This window comes from Marmota flaviventris, chromosome 7, assembly GCF_047511675.1.
Source record: "Marmota flaviventris isolate mMarFla1 chromosome 7, mMarFla1.hap1, whole genome shotgun sequence".
Classification (NCBI taxonomy): Eukaryota; Metazoa; Chordata; class Mammalia; order Rodentia; family Sciuridae; genus Marmota; species Marmota flaviventris.
The window spans coordinates 61,729,406-61,754,705 of record NC_092504.1 but is presented as its reverse complement, the minus strand read 5'-3'; the positions used below and the strand labels follow the sequence as shown (position 1 = coordinate 61,754,705).

General features: G+C 38.7%; 1 protein-coding gene across 1 annotated transcript; it reads right to left on the bottom strand.

The window, feature by feature from the left end:
* Positions 1 to 2,812: 2,812 nt before the first annotated feature.
* Positions 2,813 to 7,225, bottom strand: Cxcl13 (C-X-C motif chemokine ligand 13). Its single transcript, XM_027939738.2, has 4 exons — positions 7,159 to 7,225; positions 5,544 to 5,676; positions 3,243 to 3,323; positions 2,813 to 2,959 (listed from the first exon to the last, which is right to left on the bottom strand). Exons 1-4 carry the CDS (start codon positions 7,223 to 7,225, stop codon positions 2,911 to 2,913), a joined length of 330 nt encoding a protein of 109 aa, XP_027795539.1. The 3' UTR covers positions 2,813 to 2,910.
* Between the last annotated feature and the right edge of the window lie 18,075 nt (positions 7,226 to 25,300).

Below are 25,300 nucleotides of genomic sequence, written 5' to 3'. Positions count from 1 at the left end.
TTTGACACTTTATATCATCTTTGTATTTATAATTAAATGTGTTCAATTATAGGAAACAAAGTATTTGTTTTATTCCCTCCTCAGAGTTTTATTTAATTAAAAAAAAAAAAAGGAGGGAGCCAGAGAGAGCTTAGAATTGGGCAGGGAAGTCCAGGAGGTATGAGCAGGCTGTGGAGCTCAGGTGGTGGGAAGGAAGGGACAGGAGTTTAAGTTCCTCCTTCCATTTGTCAAACTCGGTGCAAAATTTTGTTAAATGAAACACTGGAGACATGAAGAATCAATATGATGAGACATGGAGGATGTGTTTGATGAAGAGTTCGAAGTCTGGAGGAAGTCACAATTGGTATGTCAGGTTTTGAAAGAAGCTCTCTTGGTCAAGCACTCCCATTAAGTAACTGTACTCACTTGCCTGCTCAATTTTAGATCATCTGTAAAAGACTGATATGCAAAGAAAAAATTACTATGATGAACCCTTAAGAGGAACTAAAGAATGGCTCAGCCAGGCTTGTATAATTATAACAAAATGAATTCTACTGTCATGTAGAACTAAAAAGAACCAATGAAATTTTTAAAATCTGCTTTGTTCACTCAAAAAGAATAAATTGCTCAGGGAAACAATTAAGAATGTGAAGAAAAAGCCTACAGAGTAAGAAAATCTTTGCCAGTTACTCCTTTGATAAAAGATTACTATCCAGAATATATAAAGAACTCAAAAACCACCAAAAAAAAAAAAAAAAAAAAAAAAAAAAAACAACCCATAAATAACCCAGTCAACAAATGGGCAATAGAACTAAACAGAAACTTCTTAAAAGAAGCAGCACAAATGACTGTACATGGTGGTGCACGCCAACATATACAGCAGCTTGGGAGGTTGAGGCAGGGGGGTTACAAGTTCAAAGCCAGACTGGGCAACTTAGTGAGACCCTGTCCCAAAATAAAAAGGAAAAGGGCCAAGGATGTGGCTCAGAGTTTAAGTGCCCCTGGATTCAATCCCTGCTATCAAAAACAACAAAAAACAAAAACAAGACAAAAACAAAAAATGGCCAACATATGAAAAAATGTTCAATATCTCTAGTGATCACAAAACACACATCAAAACTACACTAAGATTTCATCATACTCCAGTCAGAATGGCAGTGATCACGAATACAAACAATACATATATACTGGTGAGGATGTGGGGGAAAAGGTACACTTGTACATTGTTGGTGGGACTGAAAATTTGTATAAACATTCTAGAAAGCAATATGGAGATTCCTCAAAAAACTAGGGATGGAAGCACCATATAACCCAGCTATTCCACTCTTGGGTATTTTCCCAAAAGATCTAAAATTAGCATACTACAGCAATACAGCCACCTCAATATTTGTAGCAGCACTATTCATAATATCTAAATTATGGAATATAACCAGATGCTCATCAACAGATTAAGAAATTGTGGTATATATACACAGAGTTCTACTCATCCATAAAAAATGAAATTATGGCATTTGTCAGTAAATAGATGGAAATGTAGAATATCATGCTAAGGGAAATCAGGTTGACTGTTTCCTCTCACATGTGGAAGCTAGAGTAAAATAAAGGAAAGGAGGAGGGAAGAATAGGATATCAAAGAGCTTCCATCAGTAGAGTAGGAGGAGATCGAGAGGCAGAGTGGAGGAATGGGACAGGGGAGGCAATGCAGAATGAATTCTTAAAAAAAATCATATGACTATGTAAGTATACCACAGGGAACTGCACCTTTAAGTAAAAAGAACCAATCAAATATAAATAAATGGATGAGTGAAAGGAATTCTAGCAGAGAAGAGGAAAGAATGGGGGAGGGGAAGGAGGATGGAAAATGGTGTGTGGGGGGCACATATTTCATGCATATGATTTTATCAGGATGAACCCAACTATTATGTACAACTATAAAGCTCTAATAAAAAAATTAAATGCTCATAATTAAGAAAAATGCTTGCTCATGTTTATTGAAGGATGTCAGATTAACAAGAAACATTAAAGAATTTGATACCAGAGACTGGTATTTCGTCTATGCAAAAGACATGAATAAAAACTTTGTCAAGACCAATGTATAAAAGAATACATCTGTATGATTTTTAGTTTTTCCTGAATATTCTGGAATTTTAAGCCTGGGTATATTTCAATGTTATTAGTTTATTTTGAGAAAATAAGTATTACAAAGGAACTCTGTAAAAGTAGAGGAAGGATCTCAATCTCCTCAAAATGGTTTTATTTGTGTGTGTGTGTATGTGTGTGTGTATGTATGTGTGTGTGTATGTGTGTGTGTATGTGTATGTGTGTGTGTATGTGTGTGTGTATGTGTGTATGTGTGTGTATGTGTGTGTGTGTGAATGTGTGTGTGTGTGTGTGTAGGGGGTACTAGGCGGATCAAACCCAGGGCCTTACATATGCCAGGCAAGAATTCAAATTGGGTTTTAGAGGATATCTACTCTGTGGAGCCCTCTGAGTGTTAGGATGAAGCTGTATTGGGTTTATATGCAACCTTGAGTCTCATGGAAATCTTTTTCTTAGGGTAAAATGATTAAAACACATTCCACAATTTTCATCTTAATTCAAATTCATATTTGAAGTTTAAATTCTCATTCCCATACTTCCTAGGACACATTACCATTAAACAAGGTACATTATCAAAAGAATCTTATGCGATTTATTACTAAATAATTATTTTCAAAGAACCTTTCCTCCCTAAATGAGATTGCAAAGTATGGGTGTGAAGAGGCTCGAGTTGACCCACATCAACTTCTGCAGTTTATTTTTACATCGAGTCTTAATGCTCGTTTGTACAGGGAAATTGTTTTTCTTAGAAAAGTTTTAATAAAGAACAAAACTGAAATCCAGAGCAAGGATAAGCAGGGAATGCAGGTGTTCTGAGGGGGGATGTTGACATCAGCCGATCTTCTTCATCGCTGGAGCTTGAGTTGAAAACAATTTTTTTCTGTGAAGTAAAAACAAACCCAAAAAGTCATGCTTAGAGAAACACACCAGAAATGATGGCTTTTCCCTGGAGATATCAAATAAGGAATATCATACATACTACTTTCTAATTTAGTTTACTGAACTCCTGGGATGAGTTAGCTCTACTCTATGTAGATGTAGCAAAAAGCAAGTATTTGTCTTAGTAACTCATAAATTTAAAATTATCCCCTTTTGACTGCCTAGCAAAGGGAAATCTTTCAGTACAAATTGGAATCTGAAACCCCTTGGTATGTGTGACTTACTTTGGTAAATATTTTATTAATTTCTTGATCCATGAGGTTTGAGGGTTCACACACACAGTTGTCTTATTCTTCAACCTGACTCTAGGGGGGAAATTAGCAAAAATAAAAATAAGTGTTACATTTTAGTCAATCTTGCATTTTTAATAGCGAAGGGTTGGGTATGAAAATAATTATTCCTAGGTGAAGTGACATCAAAGCTGGGTTGTTTTGGATCTAAACAGGTATTTGTGACATGAGATCTGAGGAATAAGAAACAACCATTTGTAGACCAATAAGTGAGAGCTTGTGGAGCTGAATCCAAGTTGACAAAATCTCGTGTGTCAGAGGTCAGTGTTTTGCTGATAACCTTTACTTGAGTTGAAGAAGGACCAAATAGACTCTAAGGTTGACTCACTACTAAAGTGATATCACAATATCTTTAAAATGTGCTTGTTCAATGAATGGGAGAGAACAATAAAGGCTATAGAAAATACTCAAGGACCTTTTATCAGAAAAAAAAGTTAATGAAATTTAAGGTAGGTGAGGTTAAAGAGCTGATTGCTCTGAGTGATATTTTGTGGAACCACCAGCTAACGAGGCTTTACTTGCTCTAAGGAATTAAGCAACAACAAAAGCAGTGAGAACAGTTAATGGATCACATTATCAAATACTATACTCAGAATGCGTCACATGCTATGCTTAGCAGGTAACATGGATTATTTCAATTTATCTGACAAAAGCATTATGTTAGAGGAATTATTTTCTTACCTGATAAGAAATTTGAGGCTTAAAGAATTCAAATAATCTTGTCCAAGATTGCACAGCAAATACGTGTTTGAACAAAACTCAAAGGAAGTTTATCTGATTTTCAGATTCTACACTTCAGGTCATGTTCATGGAAAGCAGTGTTTAAATAGTTATCAAGTGCTAGACATAGAGCTAAAGGTTTTGCATGCAATGGAAAAATGATATCTCCCAGGTGATAGAAAACTGGGAGATGTGACTCTACTGGTGTGATTTCAAAAAAAAAAAAAAAAAAAAAAAACAACAACCATAATTTTTGATGTGTCCATTGTCTTAGCTATAAATTATTATATAGCAAGGATCCATCCATCTAACTTTGAAACTCCACTGCTGTAGGTGAATCTTAGGGAAGTCAAAAGACATGGAATAGATGGGTTCTCAGGCAGCATCTTCCAATTTGGTTTCTGAGTTCATGATGGAAAAATAAGATTTCTAATCATCTTGTATTTGCACCTCTAGCTGGTAGGAGTTTCTCATAATTTGCAACTTTTATTTCTATATCTGGTTAAAATTCAGAAATTCAGATTTTCTTGAAGACAGGCAAATTTTTGTCATTTCAAAACTATTGACCTTAAAGCAGAGAAAATTAGGGTGCCTTACTTCCTCTGGTTGAGAGGTGAGAGACTTGAGTCATGCCAATTGACATACAATAAAAAGAAAGGAGTTCTACTTTTCTATGCAGACTGAGGAACTGCTCTAAACACATTATAGCTAGACTTCACATCTTTGAGCTTGAGGACAATAATTTTAGTTTAATTAGACTTTAAGGAAAGCATGATTTTAAAAAAATTATTGTTTTACTGTTTCCATGTGCTGTAGCCGGACTGCGGCAGAATAACCGGGGGTTGACGAACAACTTGTGTACATTGATACAGCAGGAGTGGGAGCCGTTTATTGTAGGACCACAGAGGTATTTATACATTCCACACAGCTTATCTTAATTAACATAAACTAGATACAGCAGTCAACCAATCAGGAATCTCCACACTTAATGGCTCCATGGCGTTACTTCACAAACCACTCCCTCTGGCAAAATGCCAGGCACCATCCTGACTTGTTTACAGACCCTAACATCCATGGGAAGAGCTACCAATAAAAAAAAAAAAAAAAAAAATCAGGCAAGCCCCGAGAATGATCTTATCTCTATTGCATACTTCAAGGTTCTGTGAAGACACCTTGGATGGGGGAGATGTGGGTGTGGTCCTGATCCTTCTCTTTCTAATGGTGTGCCTCATGCAGGCAGTTAAGCTTGCTAAGCCTCTGTTTCTGTATCTGTATCTGTAAAGGAATTGACAGCAATAGACGTGCCTGAATGCAGTAGTTGAAGGAATAAAATAGAGTATAAAACACTTAGTTCAAGGGCTGCGACCAGTACCTAAATATTTCCAAATTTTATTATTTCAGAATTTTTAGCAACACTCAAGTAAATCTCTTTTAGGGTTCTAGTTGTATAGTAATATTTGATCTGATTTTCATTAGGAGAAAGGAATCATACATATTTTTTCCCTTGCAACTTACATGATTTGTTCGATTGGGCAACCATTCCCAGGAGGTATAATTTGAAGCCGACTAATTTGTCTTACATGGATAAAGTCTGAGGTCCCTTGAACACAGCTACACTTCAAGTTTGTGTTATAGGCTTCCAGAACACCTGTAAACACAGAATCAGCTATTTAAATTCCTTTGACACTTAATGTATACCTAGAACTTTATTACCAATTTTTCATATTGTGCAGTTGAGGATTTAAAAATTTCAAGCCAGTGCTTCCAGCCAAATATACCTTAGTTTGTATATTTCTGTTTGTCTTGATTTGAGTATTTTCAAACATTTTCCACCAAAACCATAAAATAAGATTAGCTTTGAAAACACACAACACTTAATTTGTGGTATTAGTATACTAGTACTCAGGTGATCCTCCATTTAATAGAATTTGAGAACTGCCACTATAGGGACATACAACTGAGTTATAATTAATGCTATATAAAAGTCAACTGATTTTCACTCCCAACATATAAAAACAAAGAACATGACCTAGTTATAACATGTTATTGCTTCTGCAAATTCATATACAAAGTTTTTCCTCTTGTACTCTCCATACCCTCTGCCTGTTGAGATATGAATAATAAAAAATAAAATCCAAGACTTTTCATTCAACAACAAAAGTTATTAGTACTCCATATATTTATTAGTAAATTATGCATTTTAGTGAAAGCTAAACTTTTTCAAAAAATAATTTATCAAATTCTCTTAACCCAGAGTGCCTACCACCACACTACACATGCATTTATAAATAAAAGGGCCAAATTTTTCAGGCATTTACAAGTTAGTAGAGGAAACAAGTGCATAAAACCCATACAAGGTGGTTGTATACCTAAGTCCTCTTTCCCCAGGATGCAGTAGAGAGCTTAAGTCACAGGTAACTTTGCAAGGATCAATGGGAAAGCTTCCTGGAGGCGGCGAGAAATGAGATTTTTGAAGCATGAAAATAAAATGTGAAACAACAAAAATGGGGGAAAACCCACCCCTCTGTATTTTAAGAATAAAAATGTGTTCACTAAACCTGATCGGTGTTTCTTTCTGCATATGCATCCATTCCTTCAGTGATATAAAAACTCGCCACTTCAACTAGATATCTATTCACAGAGAAATAGCGGCCCCAGTTAGATTTGGAACTCTCCCTGATGTATTTACAATGGCTGATGTCAGACCTAACCATATGTTATGGACTTGAAAAATTTCAAAGTAGGAGACCTGATAATGCCAGTAACATTTAGACCCTATAAAGGGCCTGGTGAGAGGGGTTAGCGTTGAGAGGCAGAAAAAAGAAGAGAGATGTGAAAAGAATTGATAGCAGGAGCTTATCTGAAAAAGGCCAGGACTATACAAACCTAATATAAGTTACATGAACATTGGACTCCAGTCAATATCTCTTCCTTCTTTAAATAAAAATCTCAACCAGTTTCTAAGAGTAAAATCCTAAAGCACTTTAATAAATCTAGAAGCAACTGAGCAGTTTTCCCCTTTAATCAGATGTCTTCTCAGTTTTTAGTTGAAAAAAGAAAAAAATAGATTGAAATGGCTGAAGACCATTTCTGTTCAAAGCACAGTGAAAACATAAGTGAAAGTTCTCACCATGGACTGGAGAGAGGCTGCTGCTGACCAGGAGCATGAGAAGCAGAGCTGCTGAGATGAGCCTCATCCTGCCTGGAGGTGGAGTTCAGACTTCAGCTGTGTTTCCAAGCTGTGGGTTTGCAGCATGGAGCTACTATTTATTTATACCAGTAGGGACCCTCCCACTGCCTTTTCTCCAGTAGGTCAGCTGCATCATCAGTTTTCAAAACCCCCAAATATTGCTGAGCTTGCTTTTAAAGAAAAAAAAATTCTTCTTGTAAACTTTATGAATTTGCTTCAGAACCCTCTTAGTCTAATAAAATATTTCCAGAAAATGTAGACTAAACATGTCAGGGATGCTGCAGAGTTTTGAGGGTGGGCAGAGAGGAAAAAGATAGCAGTTTGAAGGCTCCAAGGTATGCTCTTTGGGATCCTTATTGGTGGTTGTAGCTTTGATCCTGCAATTGCTCCTCTCAGTGAAGGGTCAGTCAAGTTTCTTGAGGCCTTTAAGTACAAAACTTCGTAACATTAGGAACTCAGTTGATCATTTTGTTTTATCCCAGGCACCTGCAAGGGAGCCTAGTTCTTGGTGGGTACTTAATAAATATTTGTACATGTAATGAAAGCCTCCTTATATACAGATTCCTATGCTGATTATGTTAGATTTTTTTTTTCTGCCAAACTTTCCCAGCCCTTCATGTTACTCTCAGATATGATTATTTATATAATATGACCATCATGGAAATCTTGAAAGGGCACAAAATATATCTGCCCCCCTTGGTGTGCCTGTGTCTTGATGAAGGGAGGGAGACAAGGGCTTAAGGAAAAACATCTTTCTGGCTGTAGTGGGCAAGTTATCTGAAAATAATTTGTGTTAGAACTACATCAGGTAGAACTTGAGGGCATTATATTAAGTAAAATAAGCAAACTCAGAGTCAAGGGGAATATTTTTTTTTCTTTTCCCTCTAGCTTCCAATGTGAGAGAAAAGAGTATGGTAAAATCTCAAAAATAAGAGGGAGACCAATAGAGTAGAGGAATGTAAACAGGGGAGGGAGGAGGGCCAGGGAAAGGGGAAATACTGTGAAATTAAATTGACCAAGTTATGTTATGTGCAGGAATAGAGGTATCACAAGAATCCCATTATTGTGTATAATTATAATGCACCAACAAAAAATAACTTATTAGGTGTTGATCCTTGCATTACAGACTGTTTTTCAGCCTAAGCAACTTGTAAAGTTTCGTTTTGATCCCACCACATGGTTCATGGAGGCAAACATCTCACAGCCTTAACTCATTTGCTAGAGGTTCTCCGATTAAAAAAAAGAAAATTTCTAAATTGGTTTTAATTAAAATAGGGCCACCAGGCCAAAGAACTAATTCCAGAGAAATCCTAAGATGTGATTTTTAAGTCCCTTTAATGTCCAGAATTCTGGATTTAGCTTATGCTAACTAAAGAAGTCTTATTCTTTGGCGGCACTTATGTTTTCCCTAAGTTTTAAACAGAAATGGTCTTCAGCCACTTCAAACTTTTTTTTCCCCCTTTTATCATTAAACACTGAGGGGACATCTGACTAGATGCTTCTAGGTAGACAATGGCCATTCTGGTCAAGACACCACTGAACTTCCCTGGGAATGGATAAGTATGGATGTATCATACCAGCCCCATTGGAGCACTGAAAAAAATCAGGTTTGGTTTTCTGGTGTGATTTCCTGAACAATTTGGTTTTGCTAGTCAATTATCATAGAGAATGTTTAGCAACCTAGATATTCTGTATGTATGGGGTGGCATGTGTAATGCCACACAGCCTTCATACAAGGAGCAGTTCTGCAGTTGACCTGAATGACTACAGTGACATGGAATTTAGTCTTGACGCAGCCATTGTTTGGTGGTTCTAGTCATCAGAAAGTTCCTCCTTATGTGAAAGCTGCTTCTCCAGTAGTTCTGTCATTTTGTCCTAATTCAACCTTTTATTGCCACATGGAATGATTCTAAATGCTCTTTAGAGCACTCCAAATATTTGGAATCAGGGTGTGTCAGTGGGTTCTCTGTGAAATAGATGCCCAGATGGACTGTGGAGTAAAAGAAGTTTATTCAGAATAATTCCCGAGATGATAAGAGGGGAGACGGTGGGAGGAGGCAGAATTAGGCAGTGAGAGGCTTCAGACTAACACTGATCTGACGAATTCTATGACAACTCACCAGAGCTCCAGAGGAAAGACCGTCCATTATAGGTGCCCCATAATGGCAGAAGTGTCCAGACCCTGCTACACTTGCCATGCTTGGTCACTGCTTAGCCTCTTCAGAAACATCATGGTCTCTGATAGGGAGCTGACTCAGGTCCTAAGGAGGCTAACACCAGAGGCTGTCCATTAAATGCATTCTTTGCAATTGCCTGTGTGGTATTTAAGGGAGATCTGAGCAGTGCACCTCTCTAGCTGTCATACAGGGTTAGAAACCAGAGGTTAAGAGCAAAAAGTATGCGGTCAAAGATTTTGGACAGGTCACTTATTTTTCTATCCCTCATATTTATCAGTTTTCACATGGGGATAATACTAATTTTAAAGGATTTTTTTGGAGAACAAAATCACCTAGCATGTATTTGGCCAAGTGCCTGGCACATGGAATGTATTCAATAGATAGCCCGTCTGTCTATCCACCCACCTACCCATCCAATAATCCATCATACTTAGGTTTTACTAACTTTTACTAAAAGCTCACATGTACACACTTCAAAAATAATTACTTTTATTTCTCTGATGCACCTTTACCACCTTAATTTATCTTTTTGAAGCCTGTTGATCTTTTTCATAAATCATAATTATACTTCCTTTTGCCTGACCATCACCCTTTCTGACTTACAGCCACACACATGCCCCTGAACACTACACTACCCTAAGTATGGTTTTGCCAATAGAGAGTCATTACCTCCTTTGTCCTAGGCACTATGCTTCCATTAATGCATTTCTGGACTAAATATTATTTGGATCACTTATGTTGAACTGATAGGCAATAAACATGTTTCTTTTCAAAATGGTAAATTTCTGTCAATGACTGATTTATGTCACTCTTGTACAATTTGATCTTGGGAACAAGTGTAGGTCCTTTTACATTTGCCTCTATTAGGAGTGCAATGTGTTTCCCTGTCAGAACAAAAATGAGTGACGTTGATAATGACCAGAAGACCACAGGGACAAAGGCACTTGAAAGAGAGCTCTGTAAAAATTGAGGAAATTCCTAAATTGGTTTTAATTAAAATAGGGCCACTAGGCCAAAGAATTAATTTTGGAGAAATCCTAAAATCTGATTTTGAAGTCCCTTTAATGTCCAGAATTCTGTGTTTAGCTTATGCTGATTAAAGAATTCTTATACTTTAGTGGCAGCCAGATGATTCTAGAAGTTTCAAACGAGAAACTCCATAATAGCATCTATAACAGAGGCATAAATTTCAAAAACTTAGACGTCAAATAGGAAGAAAATAAATGCTTGAACCAACAGATTTAGAACCAAATATAAGCCCTTTACTTTAAAAATAGCTCTTATAGATAACTTTGTTTAGAAACAAAAACAGATATATAAAAATTGGTGGTTAATGAGAAAATTATGGGAATGCTTTTTTCTCTTGGCTTTGGAATCAAATCATTTTCTCTACAGACTTAAGAAAATGCTAGTTTAGTACCTTCGACCTTGAACTGTGGTCCAAAGACTGGCATCATCAGCTTCATTTGAGTAAAGCTAGTTGGAAAGGCAGACTCTCAGGTCTTGCTGTTTAACAATGTTTCCAGGTGATTTGAATGCACCTTGAAGTCTGAGAAGCATGGTCCTTGTGGAGCTCAAGCTGTACAGTATCTATGATCCATTTGCATATTCAGATTATCTTCAGATACACATCTGGTCAAGTCATCTCAGAATATGATGTACAGATATCTTGGTGAAAGTAGACAGGACAAATGTGTTCCTTGACACCCAAATGCAGAGCAGTGACAATAAGCAGGGTACTCTCTCAAGATAATGAAAAATAAAATGCCACTAAAATAATGAGATGTCCTAGCCAGGAAAAATATCTTTCACTAGAGGTGTTTATGATAGTCAGCTTTTCATCCCTGTGACCAAAATACCTGACAATGACAACTTAGAGGAAGATATATTTATTTTGGCTCACAGTTTTAGAGGTTTAGTCCATGCCGGGCCAACTCCATTCTCTGAGCTTAGAGGTGAGGCAGAACATTATGGCACAAGGGTGTGGTAGAGGAAAGTTGCTCAATTCATGATAATCAGAATGTATTCAGTAGATAGCCCACCTGTCTGTCAGAAGTGGAGGAGAGGCCACAGGGAACATGAACCCTTCAGAGCACACCCCCAGTGACCTATCTACTGCAGCCATGACCTGCCTGCCACCAGTCATCACCCAGTTCATTCAAAGTAGGGTGGGTTGATTTTGTTGCAGCTCTCAGAATCCAACATTTTACCTCTAAACATTCCTACATTAACAGGAGCTCCTAGGGGACACCTCATATCCAAACCCTAACAGTAGTGTTGACCACTGTGCATTGAACAGAAAGTTAATGCTAGAGTTTTAGAATGATTGAAGGGATAAAATCCTTATACCATTTTGTTTTCATGTCACTGAGGATTAAACCCAGGGGCATTCCACCTCTGAACTACATCCCCATCCCTTTTCATTGTTTATTTTGAGACGGGATGTCACTAAATTTCTGAGGCTGGCCTGAATTTGGGGATACTCCTGCCTCAACCTCCAGAGTCGCTGGGGTTATAGTTGTAGACCACCGTGCTGGGCAAAATCATTATTATTCTTAAGTAGTTTGTAAAATAATAGGAAAAATCACTGTGACAAAATTGAGAACATTTTCTCTCATGCCACTCAGCTCAACTAGAAATCAGAAACACTCTTTTCTGTTTGTTCCCTCTCTTCTCTTTCCACTTTACCTGCTGAATTTCTGACATCTTTTTGCTTCCACATACCTTCCAGCACAACAGCAAAGCACTATAAGCTGGTGCACAGAGCTCAGGCCCTGCAGCCATTCTAAGTTTGTACCCAGCTTCCAACAATTGACTTGTTGCCTTCTCTGTGTCACAATTCCTATTGTGACAGAGACCACAGGACTAGTGTCAGAGACAGCATCTCGAATAGTCATATGGTTCATTTCAGTGCTTAGAAGATACTTTACTCAGTCCTTAGGCAAATACCAAACACTCAATGAAAGATGGATTTTTTTTTTTAACTTTGTGACAAAACAAACATTGAAAGTTCATGAGGAAGCACCTATGAGTATGTATGTTAAACTCCTGACACAATTTAAAATATCACTTAGGTCTCAACTGTACACATTCATTATTGTGTGGGTCTGATTCCAAAGGTCCCCTGATCAAGGAGCTATTCCTCTGAGACCAGTCACCCACTCTATTTTCTATTTTGACTCACTTTCTCAGAAGTTACCTGCAGAGGTTTGTATTGTTACAGATGTATTGGAGTTTTATAAAGAGAAATTTTATTTTTTGTCATTTTCTTACTTTTAGTTATTTTAAAGCAGCTATATTGAGGTAGAATTGAGGTATAAAGAACTGCATATACTGAATTGCACCATTGGACAAGTTGGGACACATGTGAGCTCTGTACATTTGGCCATCATCTTCCTCTGGACTAAGCTGCTTTCAACAGCCTATTGTTTGCCACACAATTATTTCAGACCTCTACCTGTAGAAAAGTCACTTTAAAAAGTAATTAAAGCCATATTTCAAGTGTCATTCCAATTCAATTCAAATGCATTGCATCTCACAGAAGTGTTGGTGTTTGCCTAAAGACCAAGTAAAATGTGTCAAAGCTATCACATATTAGGGTGTAATATCCCAGGAGACTGCTAGGTGGCAGTGTTACTTACAAAAGCAGTTTGCAGGGAGGAAATATTCTGTCCTCATGTACAGGCTCCCCAGGACTGACAAGAGGAATGTGTTGCACATTTATTTCCATATTCAAATTGTTTTTTGATTTGGTTTATTGCTTTTAAGAATTGTGAATTATGATATTTTTGACTAGGCTTGGAGAAAAACACCTAAAAATCTGAAATAATCCAACAAATTCTGGGCCAAATCCAATTGCTTGGCCCTGAAGTTGCAAAATCAGATTGCACATCAGTTCTCTGGCATGGGATCACATTAAGCCCAGTAGATGCCGTTTTTGAAATTTCTGTGATTAGAAAGTTTTCTGAGAACAGTGAAGCTACCACATACCAGTGTCAACGTGATGATCAAGCAATTTAACAAGCAATTGATCATCACTTGGTGATCATGCTTTAAGAATAGTTCAGTGAACAATAACAACATATTCATCTGGTTTCTCCTATTTAGACTCCAAAATGTTCATATTATGCCACCATCTAAATTTTTCACATAAATATTTTTAGGTCATAACCATGACCAGAGTCCTGGATTTTTTTTTAATATCTTTATTTTGTTTATTTTTTTATGTGGTGCTGAGGATTGAACCCAGGGTCTCTCATGTGCAAGGTGAGTTCTCTACCACTGAGCCACAACCCCAGCCCCTGGATTCTTCTTTTAAAAGAAATGGTCTTATTTTCTAGTAAGAGTATATCTATCTAATTTTGAAGGTTTTTGGCATATCACTATTCCTTTACTATCTGCTCATGTAGTGGCACTCCCTCCTTCACAGAAAATCCTAACTAAGCTTCTTTAGAAATCTTCACAATAATTGATTTTAGGACTTTCAGCAAAAGATTCTCTACAAAAGAGAATAATGTAGGTAAACTTCCTCTTTTCCTGTTGCTCTATTTTACTTGGCCACAGGCCTGGAAGAAATCAGCACTCCAGGTGTTGAACGCCCTTTACTAGTTTTTCACAAACATTTATCCCGTATAGTAGTTTGTAGAAGTGTGTTTGCAAATGCAAAATGTGATTTAAAAAAAAAAAAAAGAAATCCTGTAACAAGGCCTATGGCCTTGGGCTGGAGCTTCATGGAGATGTCTACATTTCTAAGATAAGTTACCAGTTGGGCTCCATGGTAACAGCTGGCAGGGGGAGGAGAGAAAGGGGAGAAAAAGCTCTCCCTTCTCAGGTGTTGTCCTTGAAGGGTTAACTTGCCCAAAACAGTGAAAGAAAAAGCTGCTTTTATGTGAACTTCTGCAAACTGAGCTTCTGAGCCCCTCCGCTTACATGCTGGGTATAAAGTTCTGAAACTACCTGAACTCGGGGGGTTCAGGGGATTAATGACAGAGAAAGCTGTACCCTCTGAATCTGGCTGTAGCCAAATAAAACAGTTTCCTGCTATCTTTGGTGCCCTGCGTCATCTGTCTCCTACAACACTCATCCTCTGGATCTCATATTCCTTTGTTATACTCCATAACTAACCATCCATCCTTTCACTGTGTACCTTCTACCTCTGCAAGCAGGTCTTTGCCCAGGCCTTTAAATTTACATGTACTTCTACTCATATTGGATCTATTCATACTGATCATTTCTTCATAGAGGCCTCTTAGTTGCACCCAACTAATCCAAAACTGAATTTAATTTTCTCAAAATCTGCTCTTAGTATTCCTAGTCTTAGTAAATGATCATTCACCCAGGTGTTTGAAAACTAGGAAGTAATTTTTAATTCCTTTATCCCCTTTAAGCCCCACGTCTATTTGGTCTCCAAGAGCAGGCATTTGTATATTTTAAAATATCTCCACTTTGTGTTCAATTCTTTCTAGTTTCTCCCCTCTTATTTTTGCCACCTTTCTTTGTAAAAAAAAAAAAATTGATATGATAATTATGGGTTAATTGCATGTCCTTGGCATCCAAATTTATGAAGTACAATGTGATGTTGATACATGTATGTTGTATAATGATCAAATCAGCATAATTAACATGTCACCACAAATATTTATCATTTGTGCTAAAACATTAAAAACCCACTGTAATCGAGATATCTCACGCTTGTTAAGAATGACTATTATCCTTAAAGACTGATCACAATGCTGGTAAAGGTATGGAAAGAAGATAACCTTATACACTTTGATGGGAATATAACAGTGCCAATTTATATTGGAATTTCCTCAAAACTAGAAATAGAACTACCATGTGACCTGGCCAACTTATTTCTGAGCATATATTGAAAGGAAATAAAATAAGGATACTGAAGAGATGTCTCACTATGTTTATTTTAGCAGTATTCACAACGGCCAACCTGGGGAATCAACCTAGATGTCCATGGATGAATGAATGCATTAAGAAACTGGTAAATACAAACAGTGGAATGCTATTTAGCCACAAAAAACAATGAAATCCTCTCAATTGCATTATAGTCTTTTGTTCGACCTACTGTAATAGCATGTTAACCGATTTCCTCTCATGGCCCCTCCAATCTATTTTCCACACTACTGCCAGAACCATCTCAAAACACAGAAGTTTATGTCATTGCTCTGCTTCAAAGGCTTCCCACTGTCTTTGGATAAGTCGTTGGGTAGATCCTGGTGTTCTCTTCAACTTCCTACCCTGCCTTTCCTTGCTTTTCCACTCCAGTTTCCATAATGTTGGTGCACAGATGGATTTGAGGACTCTGCAATCCATTAGTGGTCTGACATTCACAGGTTGAACATCTTCCACAAGGATTTCAACTTTACATTCTAAATGAATACTTTCTCATTGGCACACCTAGATATGTTTTCCCTCTAGCTTTACTACTAAAGGCTTCCTTTCTATTTACCCTCTATAACAGCATGTTGTGGCTGGGTTAGAAATGGAACATGGATGTTTTTGACACCTACTTTCCTCCTATGTACAATCCGTTCAGGGTAGAGTCTCCAATTTGCTGGTGTAAAATAAGGAATTCCCTCCAGTAACTTTCAACTAGATTATACTGCCTCTCCCTTGCCTACTGTGTACCCAAGGTGCATCTTTCAGATTCCAAAATATCTTTTTGACACTTCCTGTTATTCAAATAAACTTATCTGTTTATTAAGTTTCAATATCTGCATCATTCATAGAGTAGGTAGCATGAAGTAGTCAATCCCTCAGCTGAAATACTATTGAGAACCACTAAAGAGGGGTATTTGAATACCAAATCAAGGATACTGGATGCAGGCATCCTTATATGGATCCCAGGGAACATTGTCTGAGGAAGTGGGACAGAAAACAGGGGAAAGGGCCATTTACCTAACTGCCCTATGGACAACCGCCCAGCGCAAAGACTATGAAGGCCAGGGTGACAGAGCAGCATTCTCAAAGAAGGCCCCAGCAGGTCAGCAGTTGTGCTTCTTCACAAAGGGGCTAAAGTTCTCATCTCCAACAGTTTGGTTGCATGTCTCTCAGGAGCCACTAGGGTGGCTCTTTGCCAGTGTGAGAAAAAGCTTCTACAGGCAAGCAGGTGCAAGGTCTAGAAGAGGAGTATGCAGTCACCCACATGACTGCATTTTTGTTCCAAGTCTGTGGCTTTTTTACTTTAATGCTACACTCTAAGGGTCATGAACAAACAAAAATGTCCTCAGTCATGCTTCAATTCTAGTGTCTGCAGGTGAACTAAATCATGGTCATTGTTTTGTTCTCGCCTTCAGATTAGCACATATTTGAATGTTTGCTATATGCCAGGTATTATGCAATGTATAGAAAAGATGTGGTCTGTGTCCTGTGAAAAATTAGCCGAATATTTGGCACCTTTGTAGCATATCCTTGGCTTTCCAAATTCAACACATTCTGGCCCCGAGTTTAAAGCACAAAATAGAGTGGTTGAAATGCTCTAATGCAACATGTTTTCTTAATTACAAAGTGTGAGAGGTCTTAGTAGAGAACTCAAAACCAACAGCTGCCTATAGTACAATAAGTGAATAGAAATTAGGGGGTCAGGTCCACAGACCTTTCACCTGTCTAGGTGATATGCTAAAGTATTTTGTTTTGCTGCCTCCCACCACTCCAACAAGTGCTGGTAAATGTTTTACAATGGGCTTTCTGGAAAATAAAAAGTTCTGACTTGTGGCATTTGCCTGTTTCTATGTGAAGACTCTTACGATGGCCAATTTCAAACTATAAAAGTAAGGTCACAGGATGTGGAGTTGGAGAGAGAGAGATGAGAACCATCAGCCCTTGCCAGTGCCAGCACACCACTGGGCCTGCCCAGCAGCCCCTGGGATTTGTGGTGTAAAGTGTTTTGTGTCATCATTTATCAGCACAGAGCCCTGTGTGGGTTGTGCTGCTATCTAACTGGGTAGCCAGAGGGATGCTTTAAAAAATAGAGCTATGCTGAAGCCCCTTCGTTCTAACAAAGCTGATTAAATGGATCATTTTGATTTAAGTGTCATGGGATCCCTGACCAACCCAGTCTCACATTTTATCTTTTTTTCCTAGTTGTAGAGGAGAGTAATTGCTTCAATGATCTTGTGCTCCATAGAAGTGGTGTTGCCAGGGCCTTGCCCTGGGCTCAAGGCCCTTGAGGTAGCTCTGCAGACCCAGGTTTCCAGGGCAGGAGGAGAAGCTGGGCCTTTGTTGTCCAAGAGCTTGTCCCTCTTCTCCTCTTTAAGAATCACTCTGGTAGGCTCCAGATAAACACACGCAAGACTCAAATCTGGACCTTCTGAGTCTAAATCCAATGCCCTTTCCATTATACAAGCACTTGCACATGCAGTGAGAATTACTTCTTTGGCCAAACAGTCTTGCCTGGTATGACATGGCTTTCAATGTGACTTCAACAGCACCCAGCACCAGTGTTGAGGTTTCACCATTGCTCAGAGAGTGGCAGTACCCTGGTTCATCCTGTATCCCAGAAGCAGCTCTGGGTTCCATCCTAATAAGGTGTCAGAAAGAACCCTCTCTCCTCACATCTAAGCAGCTGTCTGCTGCCACCTCTAGGGTAACCCCTCTACTGGTTGATATCAGAGTTTTTGCCCAGTTGGCAGTACCACTGTGGCCTGTGGCCCTCTACACAAGAGCATCCTGGTCTTTAAACATGTCCAAATTTTCACTGGAATTAAGAGACCTAGATTTGAAAGCTCATTCTTCTTAAAGTAATTTGAATTGAGCTCCAAATGTTCTCATCCACAAAAGGGAGAAATATGTATCTACACAATGATGCCATAAGAAGTTTGTAAAATGCATATGAAAGTGCTTTATAAAATATGAGGTGATTTTGAAAGTTAAGGTCGTTTTCCATCTCACTTATGCATTGCTATTAATTTGCCTTCCTGAGGTCAACTTCTTCAAAGTCACATGAATATATCAGCTTTGCTCTGGAAGACTAGGTTTCAAGGGGATGTCCATCACAGTGACAGACCCAGTGAGCAATCTCAGACTTTGTCATGGCTTCCATGAGAGGACACATATGGGAGATGATGCAAGGCAATGATTATTGTCCCTTCTTATCATAAATTGGAGGTGATTTCTGCCCTTTCAGGCTTACTTGGCTCTTAAATTGTTTAAGTTTAGAAGTAGTTTTGTTTTATTAGCAAGTGACTCATCACAGCCACAGTCAGGGAAATGGAGCAGGCTTTCATTTCCTACAAATCTCTGGGTCAAGCATTCTTGCCTCATTGGTTCAGAAGAATAGATGAGAGATAAGTTGCCGAAGATCAGATATCCCAGGGAATATTAAAAGAATAGAGCTTAAGAAAGTGGTAGAGAAAAGAAAGATCCAAGTTAAAAGTCAATTATCCTGGTCATTTGTTAGCTAATGACGTCTTTGAATTTACCCATTTAAAACTGCAGCTAATATTACTATAATGTACATTGAGCTGCCCAGCATTCAAAATTTCTTATTTTGGAGAAGTCTGTTGTATGAATCTTGAGAGATGTTGGTGCCCTGACTGCCAGGGTCTTTTTGGTTTCCATAGTTGAAATGGAGCCTAAGATCCAATATGGCCAATTTATGTTCTCACCCCGAACTCTGAATCCTAGGAGTGATTTAAAGCTGATGACTTAACAAGACTGTCCTTGTGGTGGGTTATTGACATGATTCCTGCTGCCCAGCTTCTCCTGGTTCTGCAGCTTACCATGGATTCTATGAGATATTCACTACCCTCCCAGTTATTCTTTTATTAGTTGTATATTGAAAAACCATAATTGTAATTATCAAGTACTCACGTGACTTCATTATATAAGTAGGTATACACACACAAAACATGGAATGATTAACTCAACATATCTGTCACCTCAAATATTTGTTATCTATTCTAACAGAAATTTCATGACCTTTGACCAACACCTTCCCATTCCTCCCAACTCCTAACTTCTAGTAAGTACCATTCTCCTCTGCTTTTAGACTTCAATTTTGTTTTAGATTTCACATATAAGTGAAAATATGATATTTGTATTTCTGTGTCTAACTTATTTCACTTGTATAATACCTTCCAGTCTCGTGTGTTTTGTCACCATGTCCTTCTGAATTTATAATGCTGTCATAATCCTGCCTCACAGAGTTAGTGTGGCATTTATACAGGAGAGAGGATAATTTATGACTGTGGTCATGTCAACAGAACTTCTCTTCACTGCTCAGTTTAAAATACAGGGGTAGGAAAGGAAAGAATTGCAATGTGACTTGTACCCATGAAAAAACCCTTTTAGAATTTTGGAGTGAGTTTATGATCAAATTTTTTTTGCAGTGCTGAGGATTGAACTCGGGGCACTCTACCGCTGAGTGATACCCCCAGTCTTTTAGAATGAATATATATATGTGTGTTATGTTATATATGTTATATACATATGTCTATATATTAATAATATATATTATTTATATATTTGTGTATATATATGTATATATTTTTTGATATAGGGTCTCGATAAGTTATTGAGACTGTCTTGGAAGTTGTAATCATCCTGCCTCAGTCTCCTGACTGGCTGGGATTACAGTTAATGCCACCAAACCAGGCTTTATGATCAATATTTTTATACTGTGTTTTGCTTTACTGAATTATGCTACCATGTGCAATTATTTAAAATTTTAAAAAGGAATAATACTTGCATTTGTTGAAATTATCAAAGAGTTCCAACTTCCCATAAATTGCCTCTGTGAATTCCCCATAGTCATTCACTTCTTTGAAGTAAGATTGTAACTTGAACAAGCACTTTTGACCTTAACTCACTTATTGCTCTGCTGGAAGAGAAAGACTGTTTTACCTTAGGCTGCTTTTCCTCCTAGAACTAGTTTCTAAAGACGGAAGAGACATTTTCTAAAGTGACATTTCCAACATGTAGGTGATGAGCAACTTATATACAAAATGGGAATGTTATTCTCTTCTGAATTAAAGATACATCTTTCTCTCTTGGAGTTGTACAACACAAAGGCCTCTGACTATTTTGGAACTCCCCTGCTGTGATCATCCTGTAATAAAAATTGTCTTCTATATATTTCAGTCACCAGCCAATATTTTTAGAGCATTTACATGGGCCATGCACTTTCAGTCCATGGGAGATGTGAGTGTGGGAATATATATGTAGATGTAGGTGTGTTGTCTGTTGACTTGAGGAACCTCTAATGTCCTCTGTCAAACTGATGAGGAAGAAACACTAGGTGTCTTGAGCCAGTTGAAAACATGAGCATCTTTCCAGGTCACTCTATGATTCCAGAGAAGCATGGTATCCCTCTCAAACATTTCCCTCTATGCCAAGCACTTGGTGTTCATCCCTGAGGTCAGGAAATAGAGCTTTGATGTAACTTTGATTATAGGTGGGGCTGGAAGAAATTTGCCAAACACTTCTGTAAATTACAAAATGTATGAGCTCTGTAATAATCTATAAGCCTTTCCAGCCACAAATAGCCTAAAATAGAAATCTAGACAGATTGAAAATAGAAGTGACTGAGAGGAAATTGCCTCAACCATGGGGTGAATTTTCATTTATGATCATTGGAAAGGGGAACTTCTTAACCTAGTCTCCTTGAGTTCAATTTACCTACATAACTTCATTGTGTAGTTTTAATATTAGTGAGAAGTGATTACTATGGGAGTGTTCAGTTTTGTTTTTGTTTAGGTTTGAGAAGGAGCTAGTTTTCCAATGCTGTAACAAATAACCGAGATAATCAACTTAGGGAAAAAGTTTATTTTGGCTCACAGTTTTGGAGGCTCCAGAGTCATGACTCTTGCTGCTTTTTGGGCAGTGGCAAGGCAGTACTTAAATGGCAGAAGCATGTGATGGAACAAAACCACTCAATTCATGGCAAGTTGGGGACCAGACAGTGTGGAAGGGGCAGGAGCCAACAGTCTCCTCCAAGGGCATGCTTCCAATGACCTAAAGACCTCCCCCACCAGGTTCCATGTCTTAAAGGTTTCACCACCTCCCAATAGCACCACCACAGGATGGAAGCTTTAGCACATGGGCCTTTGGGGAGAATGTCAAGATCCAAAGCCTAGCAGGATGGCTTGTGTGTGAGTGTGTGTGTGTGTGTGTGTGAGTGTGTGTGAGTGTGTGTGAGTGTGTGTGAGTGTGTGTGAGTGTGTGTGAGTGTGTGTGAGTGTGTGTGTGAGAGAGAGAGGGGTAGGGTGGGGAGGGAGGAGTAAAGAGGGGGAGGGAGCACGGGGGGAGGGAGGGAGGACAGCTATGGAGTTAAATAGGAAGAGAACTGGAGAAAGAGGATCCATGGTAGCTCATCAAGACAGCAAAGATGGAACAAGATTCATGGCACAGGCTACAGAACTGAGTGCTTAAAGGATGGAACACTAGCCCAGTAGGTACTTATGGAAAAAACTCTGCTGATAATATGTACATATGAAAAGGACAAATAAGAACAGATTGAAGATTTTAAAATAGTTCTTTTAGGGTGCTCCTTTAGGCAGTACCAGCATTGTCAGTAATGTGCTCTCAGACTGCATTAAGCTGAATGGAGTATGAAGGCAGCAGTGATGCTTAACTACCAGAACAGGGATTCTTAGACGTGGGTGGCAGGTGTGGCACCAGAATCTCTGGAGATCACAGCCCAACTGGAATGAGCCACTCTTCCTTATTGCAGTTTGTCTCATACCTCAGGATGGGAATTGAGGTAAAAGCAGTAGAATAAAGTATATGCCCAGATTCACAGCAAACTTAATTGTTCACTAGAACTTTTTCTTCTTCGTTTTTCTTTTAGAGGAGGGAAAGTGTAATTGGAGCTCACAATTTCAGAGGTCTCAGTCATAAATGGCTGACTCCATTATTCTGAGTTTCAGGTGAGGCAGAACATCATGAAGGAAAGCAGCTCAGGACACATCAGTAAGGAAGCAGAGAGCTCCAGTCACCAGCAACAAATTATAAACCCCACAAGAATGCCCTCAGTGACCTACCTCCTCCAGTCACTCCCCACCTACTTAGTTACTTTCCAGTTAATCCATATCAGTGGATTAATACAGTAACTATGTTAAAGTTCTCAATCATTTACCTCTAAAACTTCTTGCATTGAGCTTTTGGGGGGACAACACATTTAAACCATAATATTCCACCCTTTGCCCTCAAAACCTCATGCCCATCTCATAATTTAAAATACGTTTAGTCCATTTTCAAGAGTCCCCATAATCTTAACAGTTCTAGCATTACCAAAAGCCAAGTCCAAAAATCTCTTCTGAGACTCAAGGCAAACTCTTAACTGTAAGAGTAAATATGAAAAGCATGTTATATGGGTTGGGGTTGTGACTCAGTGGTAGAGCACTTGCCTAGCACATGTGAGACACTGGGTGTGGTCCTCAGAACCACATAAGAATAAAGGTATCGTGTCCATCTACAACTAAAAATATTTTTTAAAAAGCAAGTTACATATATTTAATACATAATGGCACAGAGGGAGCATTTTCATAGTATAAGGAAGAAATAGGGGTATAGAAAGAAGGGGCCAAAGCAAAACCAAAATTTAGCTGGGTAAACAAGTATTGTAGCTCCACATGCAGCATCAGGGGCATATGGCATTGTGATGTTGTCTCCAAAAAAGCTTATGTAGCTCTATCCCTGTGACCTTGCTGGTTGCAACCTATATGGTCTCTTTTAACTTGTTTCTGCTCTATTCCTGCAGCTTTCCTTGGCAGATGCCCCACGTTATTGGCATCTCTTAATCTTGGGGATTTCCACTACAGTTTCAGCTTCCTACTTACATTATGTGTCACCCTGTTAAGGGAAGCCCACAGGGACTCTGACCCTGCTCTAAGTTGCCTGACCTCCCAGGCTTTCCTTTGAAATCTTGGTGGATACCTCCATGATCTCCCAACTCCAGCATCCTGCATTTCTACAGAATCAGCATCACATATTTGACACAAAGTTCTTCTATGATTTGAGCAGTAGCCATGCCTCCTGGGACCAAGGCTATCTCAGCCTGAATAGCTGAACACCACTTCCTTGGCTGCCTGAGGTAGGAGGCAAGCAGGGCATCCCCATTGTTGCTTCTCAAAGGAAGTTTTACTTTTACACCCTTGAGCCACAGATGGGTGTGGTCTTGCCAATTCCTGAGATGCCTGCAAGCCATCTTTCCTACTGTCGGTTGGTAAAGTTCTTAACATTTCTTTAGTGACTGTAATGTCTTTGACAACCGCAACTTCCTTGGCCTCAGTTACAATCACTTTTCTGGACAAACCGCAAGGTTTTCAAGTCTTTCTGCTTTGCTTTTTGCTCCTGATTATATTGCTAAATGTGGCTAAAAGGTACCAGCAATAGCTACTCCAGCCCCTGAATGCTGTGTTGCCTTGAAGTTTCCTCCAGATTAATTAATACATAACTTCTAAATGAAAACTCACAAAAAAATCTCAGGACATGGACAAAATATAGACAACTTCTTTGCCAGAATGTAACATGAATGACCTAGTGCCTAGCATGCAGTCATAGTTGAATAAATGGTGGCCATTCTTTGTAAAGGATTCAATTAAGCAGATTCTGTCTTTGCTCATAAGCCCAGTCTTTACTGTCCACAGTTTTATTGGGTATTCTGGTCTTGTGAGCCCCCACCAGAATTGCCCATTAAACTCTACTTACAACATTCTTAAACATTTCTGGCTGTATCTCTAAGCTATTTAAAATTCCTCCCCCTGAAAACTAGTTCCAAATCCTTTTGAACAGCATGGTCAGATTAGTCACAGTGAAGATCCCACGTCTTAGTATCAATTTGTTTTAATCAGCATTTTTGTTGCTGTGACCAAATAAACTGATAAGAACAATGTGAAAAGTGGGGCTTATGGGTTCAGAGCTCTCAGTCCACAGATGGTTGACTATCGCTCTGGGTCTGAGTGAGACAGAGCATCATGGCAGAGGAAAGCATCTCAGGACATGACAACAAGAAAGCAGAGAGATAGAGCTTTTCATTTGAAGACTGAAATGGTGGATATAAGGGGAAGAGCCCTCCTGGAAAATGCAGGTAGATGTCAACAATTAATGACAGACTTTTTCATTTTTATCCTCTGTAGTTCAAGAAAGAAAAAAATGGAAATCATGCAAAGGAAGCAAGATAAAAAATTCTCTTGGTCACAGTACTGGTGCCCTAAATTGTCCCAAAGGCATTTAAGGAGTGAGGATAAGGTTTAGTAGGTGAAGTGTCTCTTGAAAGCAGTCAGTGCAGGCTGGTGACAAATGCTGGTCAGAATTGACCCAACAGGAGCTGAAGTTGTTCCTGGCTGAAGTCAGTTCACACTGATGCCATTCCCTTTTGTGACCTCACTTCCCATTTTCCTGCTTGTTGTCCTTATAATTGATGGTGAAGCATGAGATAACTAAGACAGACCTGGATTGAGTTCTGGCTCTACCTCTCATTAGTTTCACGGCTATAAGCATTTTTTTTTGGGGGGGGTGGGGGGGTCTTGTTTTCTAATCTTTAAAATAGTCAATGGAGACTTAAAGGAGATAAAATAAGTAAAACATTTGAAGCAGTGCCTAGCATGCAGTAATATCTGAATAAATGATGGCCATACTTTGTAAAGGATTCAATTAAGCAGATTCTGTCTTTCCTTCCTTTGAACTCCCATTATGCCAAGCACCACCTTCACCTCCTTTGAGCCCCCATTATGCCAAGCATCCACCCCTAAGGATTGCAACTATCTTTACACATGTGTTTCCTGAGCTAGGTTGTGAGCTGCCTGCAGGAAGAGAGCAAACTTTAGGGCTTTGTACTCTTCATACTGCAACTATTACATTCTATGCACTCAATGAGAATTTGTCATCTCCTGTGGTACCTCTGCTGAGTGAAGGCACAAGTGGCAGAACAAAGCAATGGTGATGGGGAGAAG

Bases quoted from the DNA above. Each gene is read 5' to 3' on its own strand.
- Cxcl13 (XM_027939738.2), bottom strand. From the start codon at position 7,225: ATGAGGCTCATCTCAGCAGCTCTGCTTCTCATGCTCCTGGTCAGCAGC. The intron at 5,677-7,158 runs GTGAGAACTTTC...CTGTGTTTACAG, and splicing joins CAGCCTCTCTCCAGTCCATG to GTGTTCTGGAAGCCTATAAC. The intron at 3,324-5,543 runs GTAAGTTGCAAG...TTTCCCCCCTAG, and splicing joins TGCCCAATCGAACAAATCAT to AGTCAGGTTGAAGAATAAGA.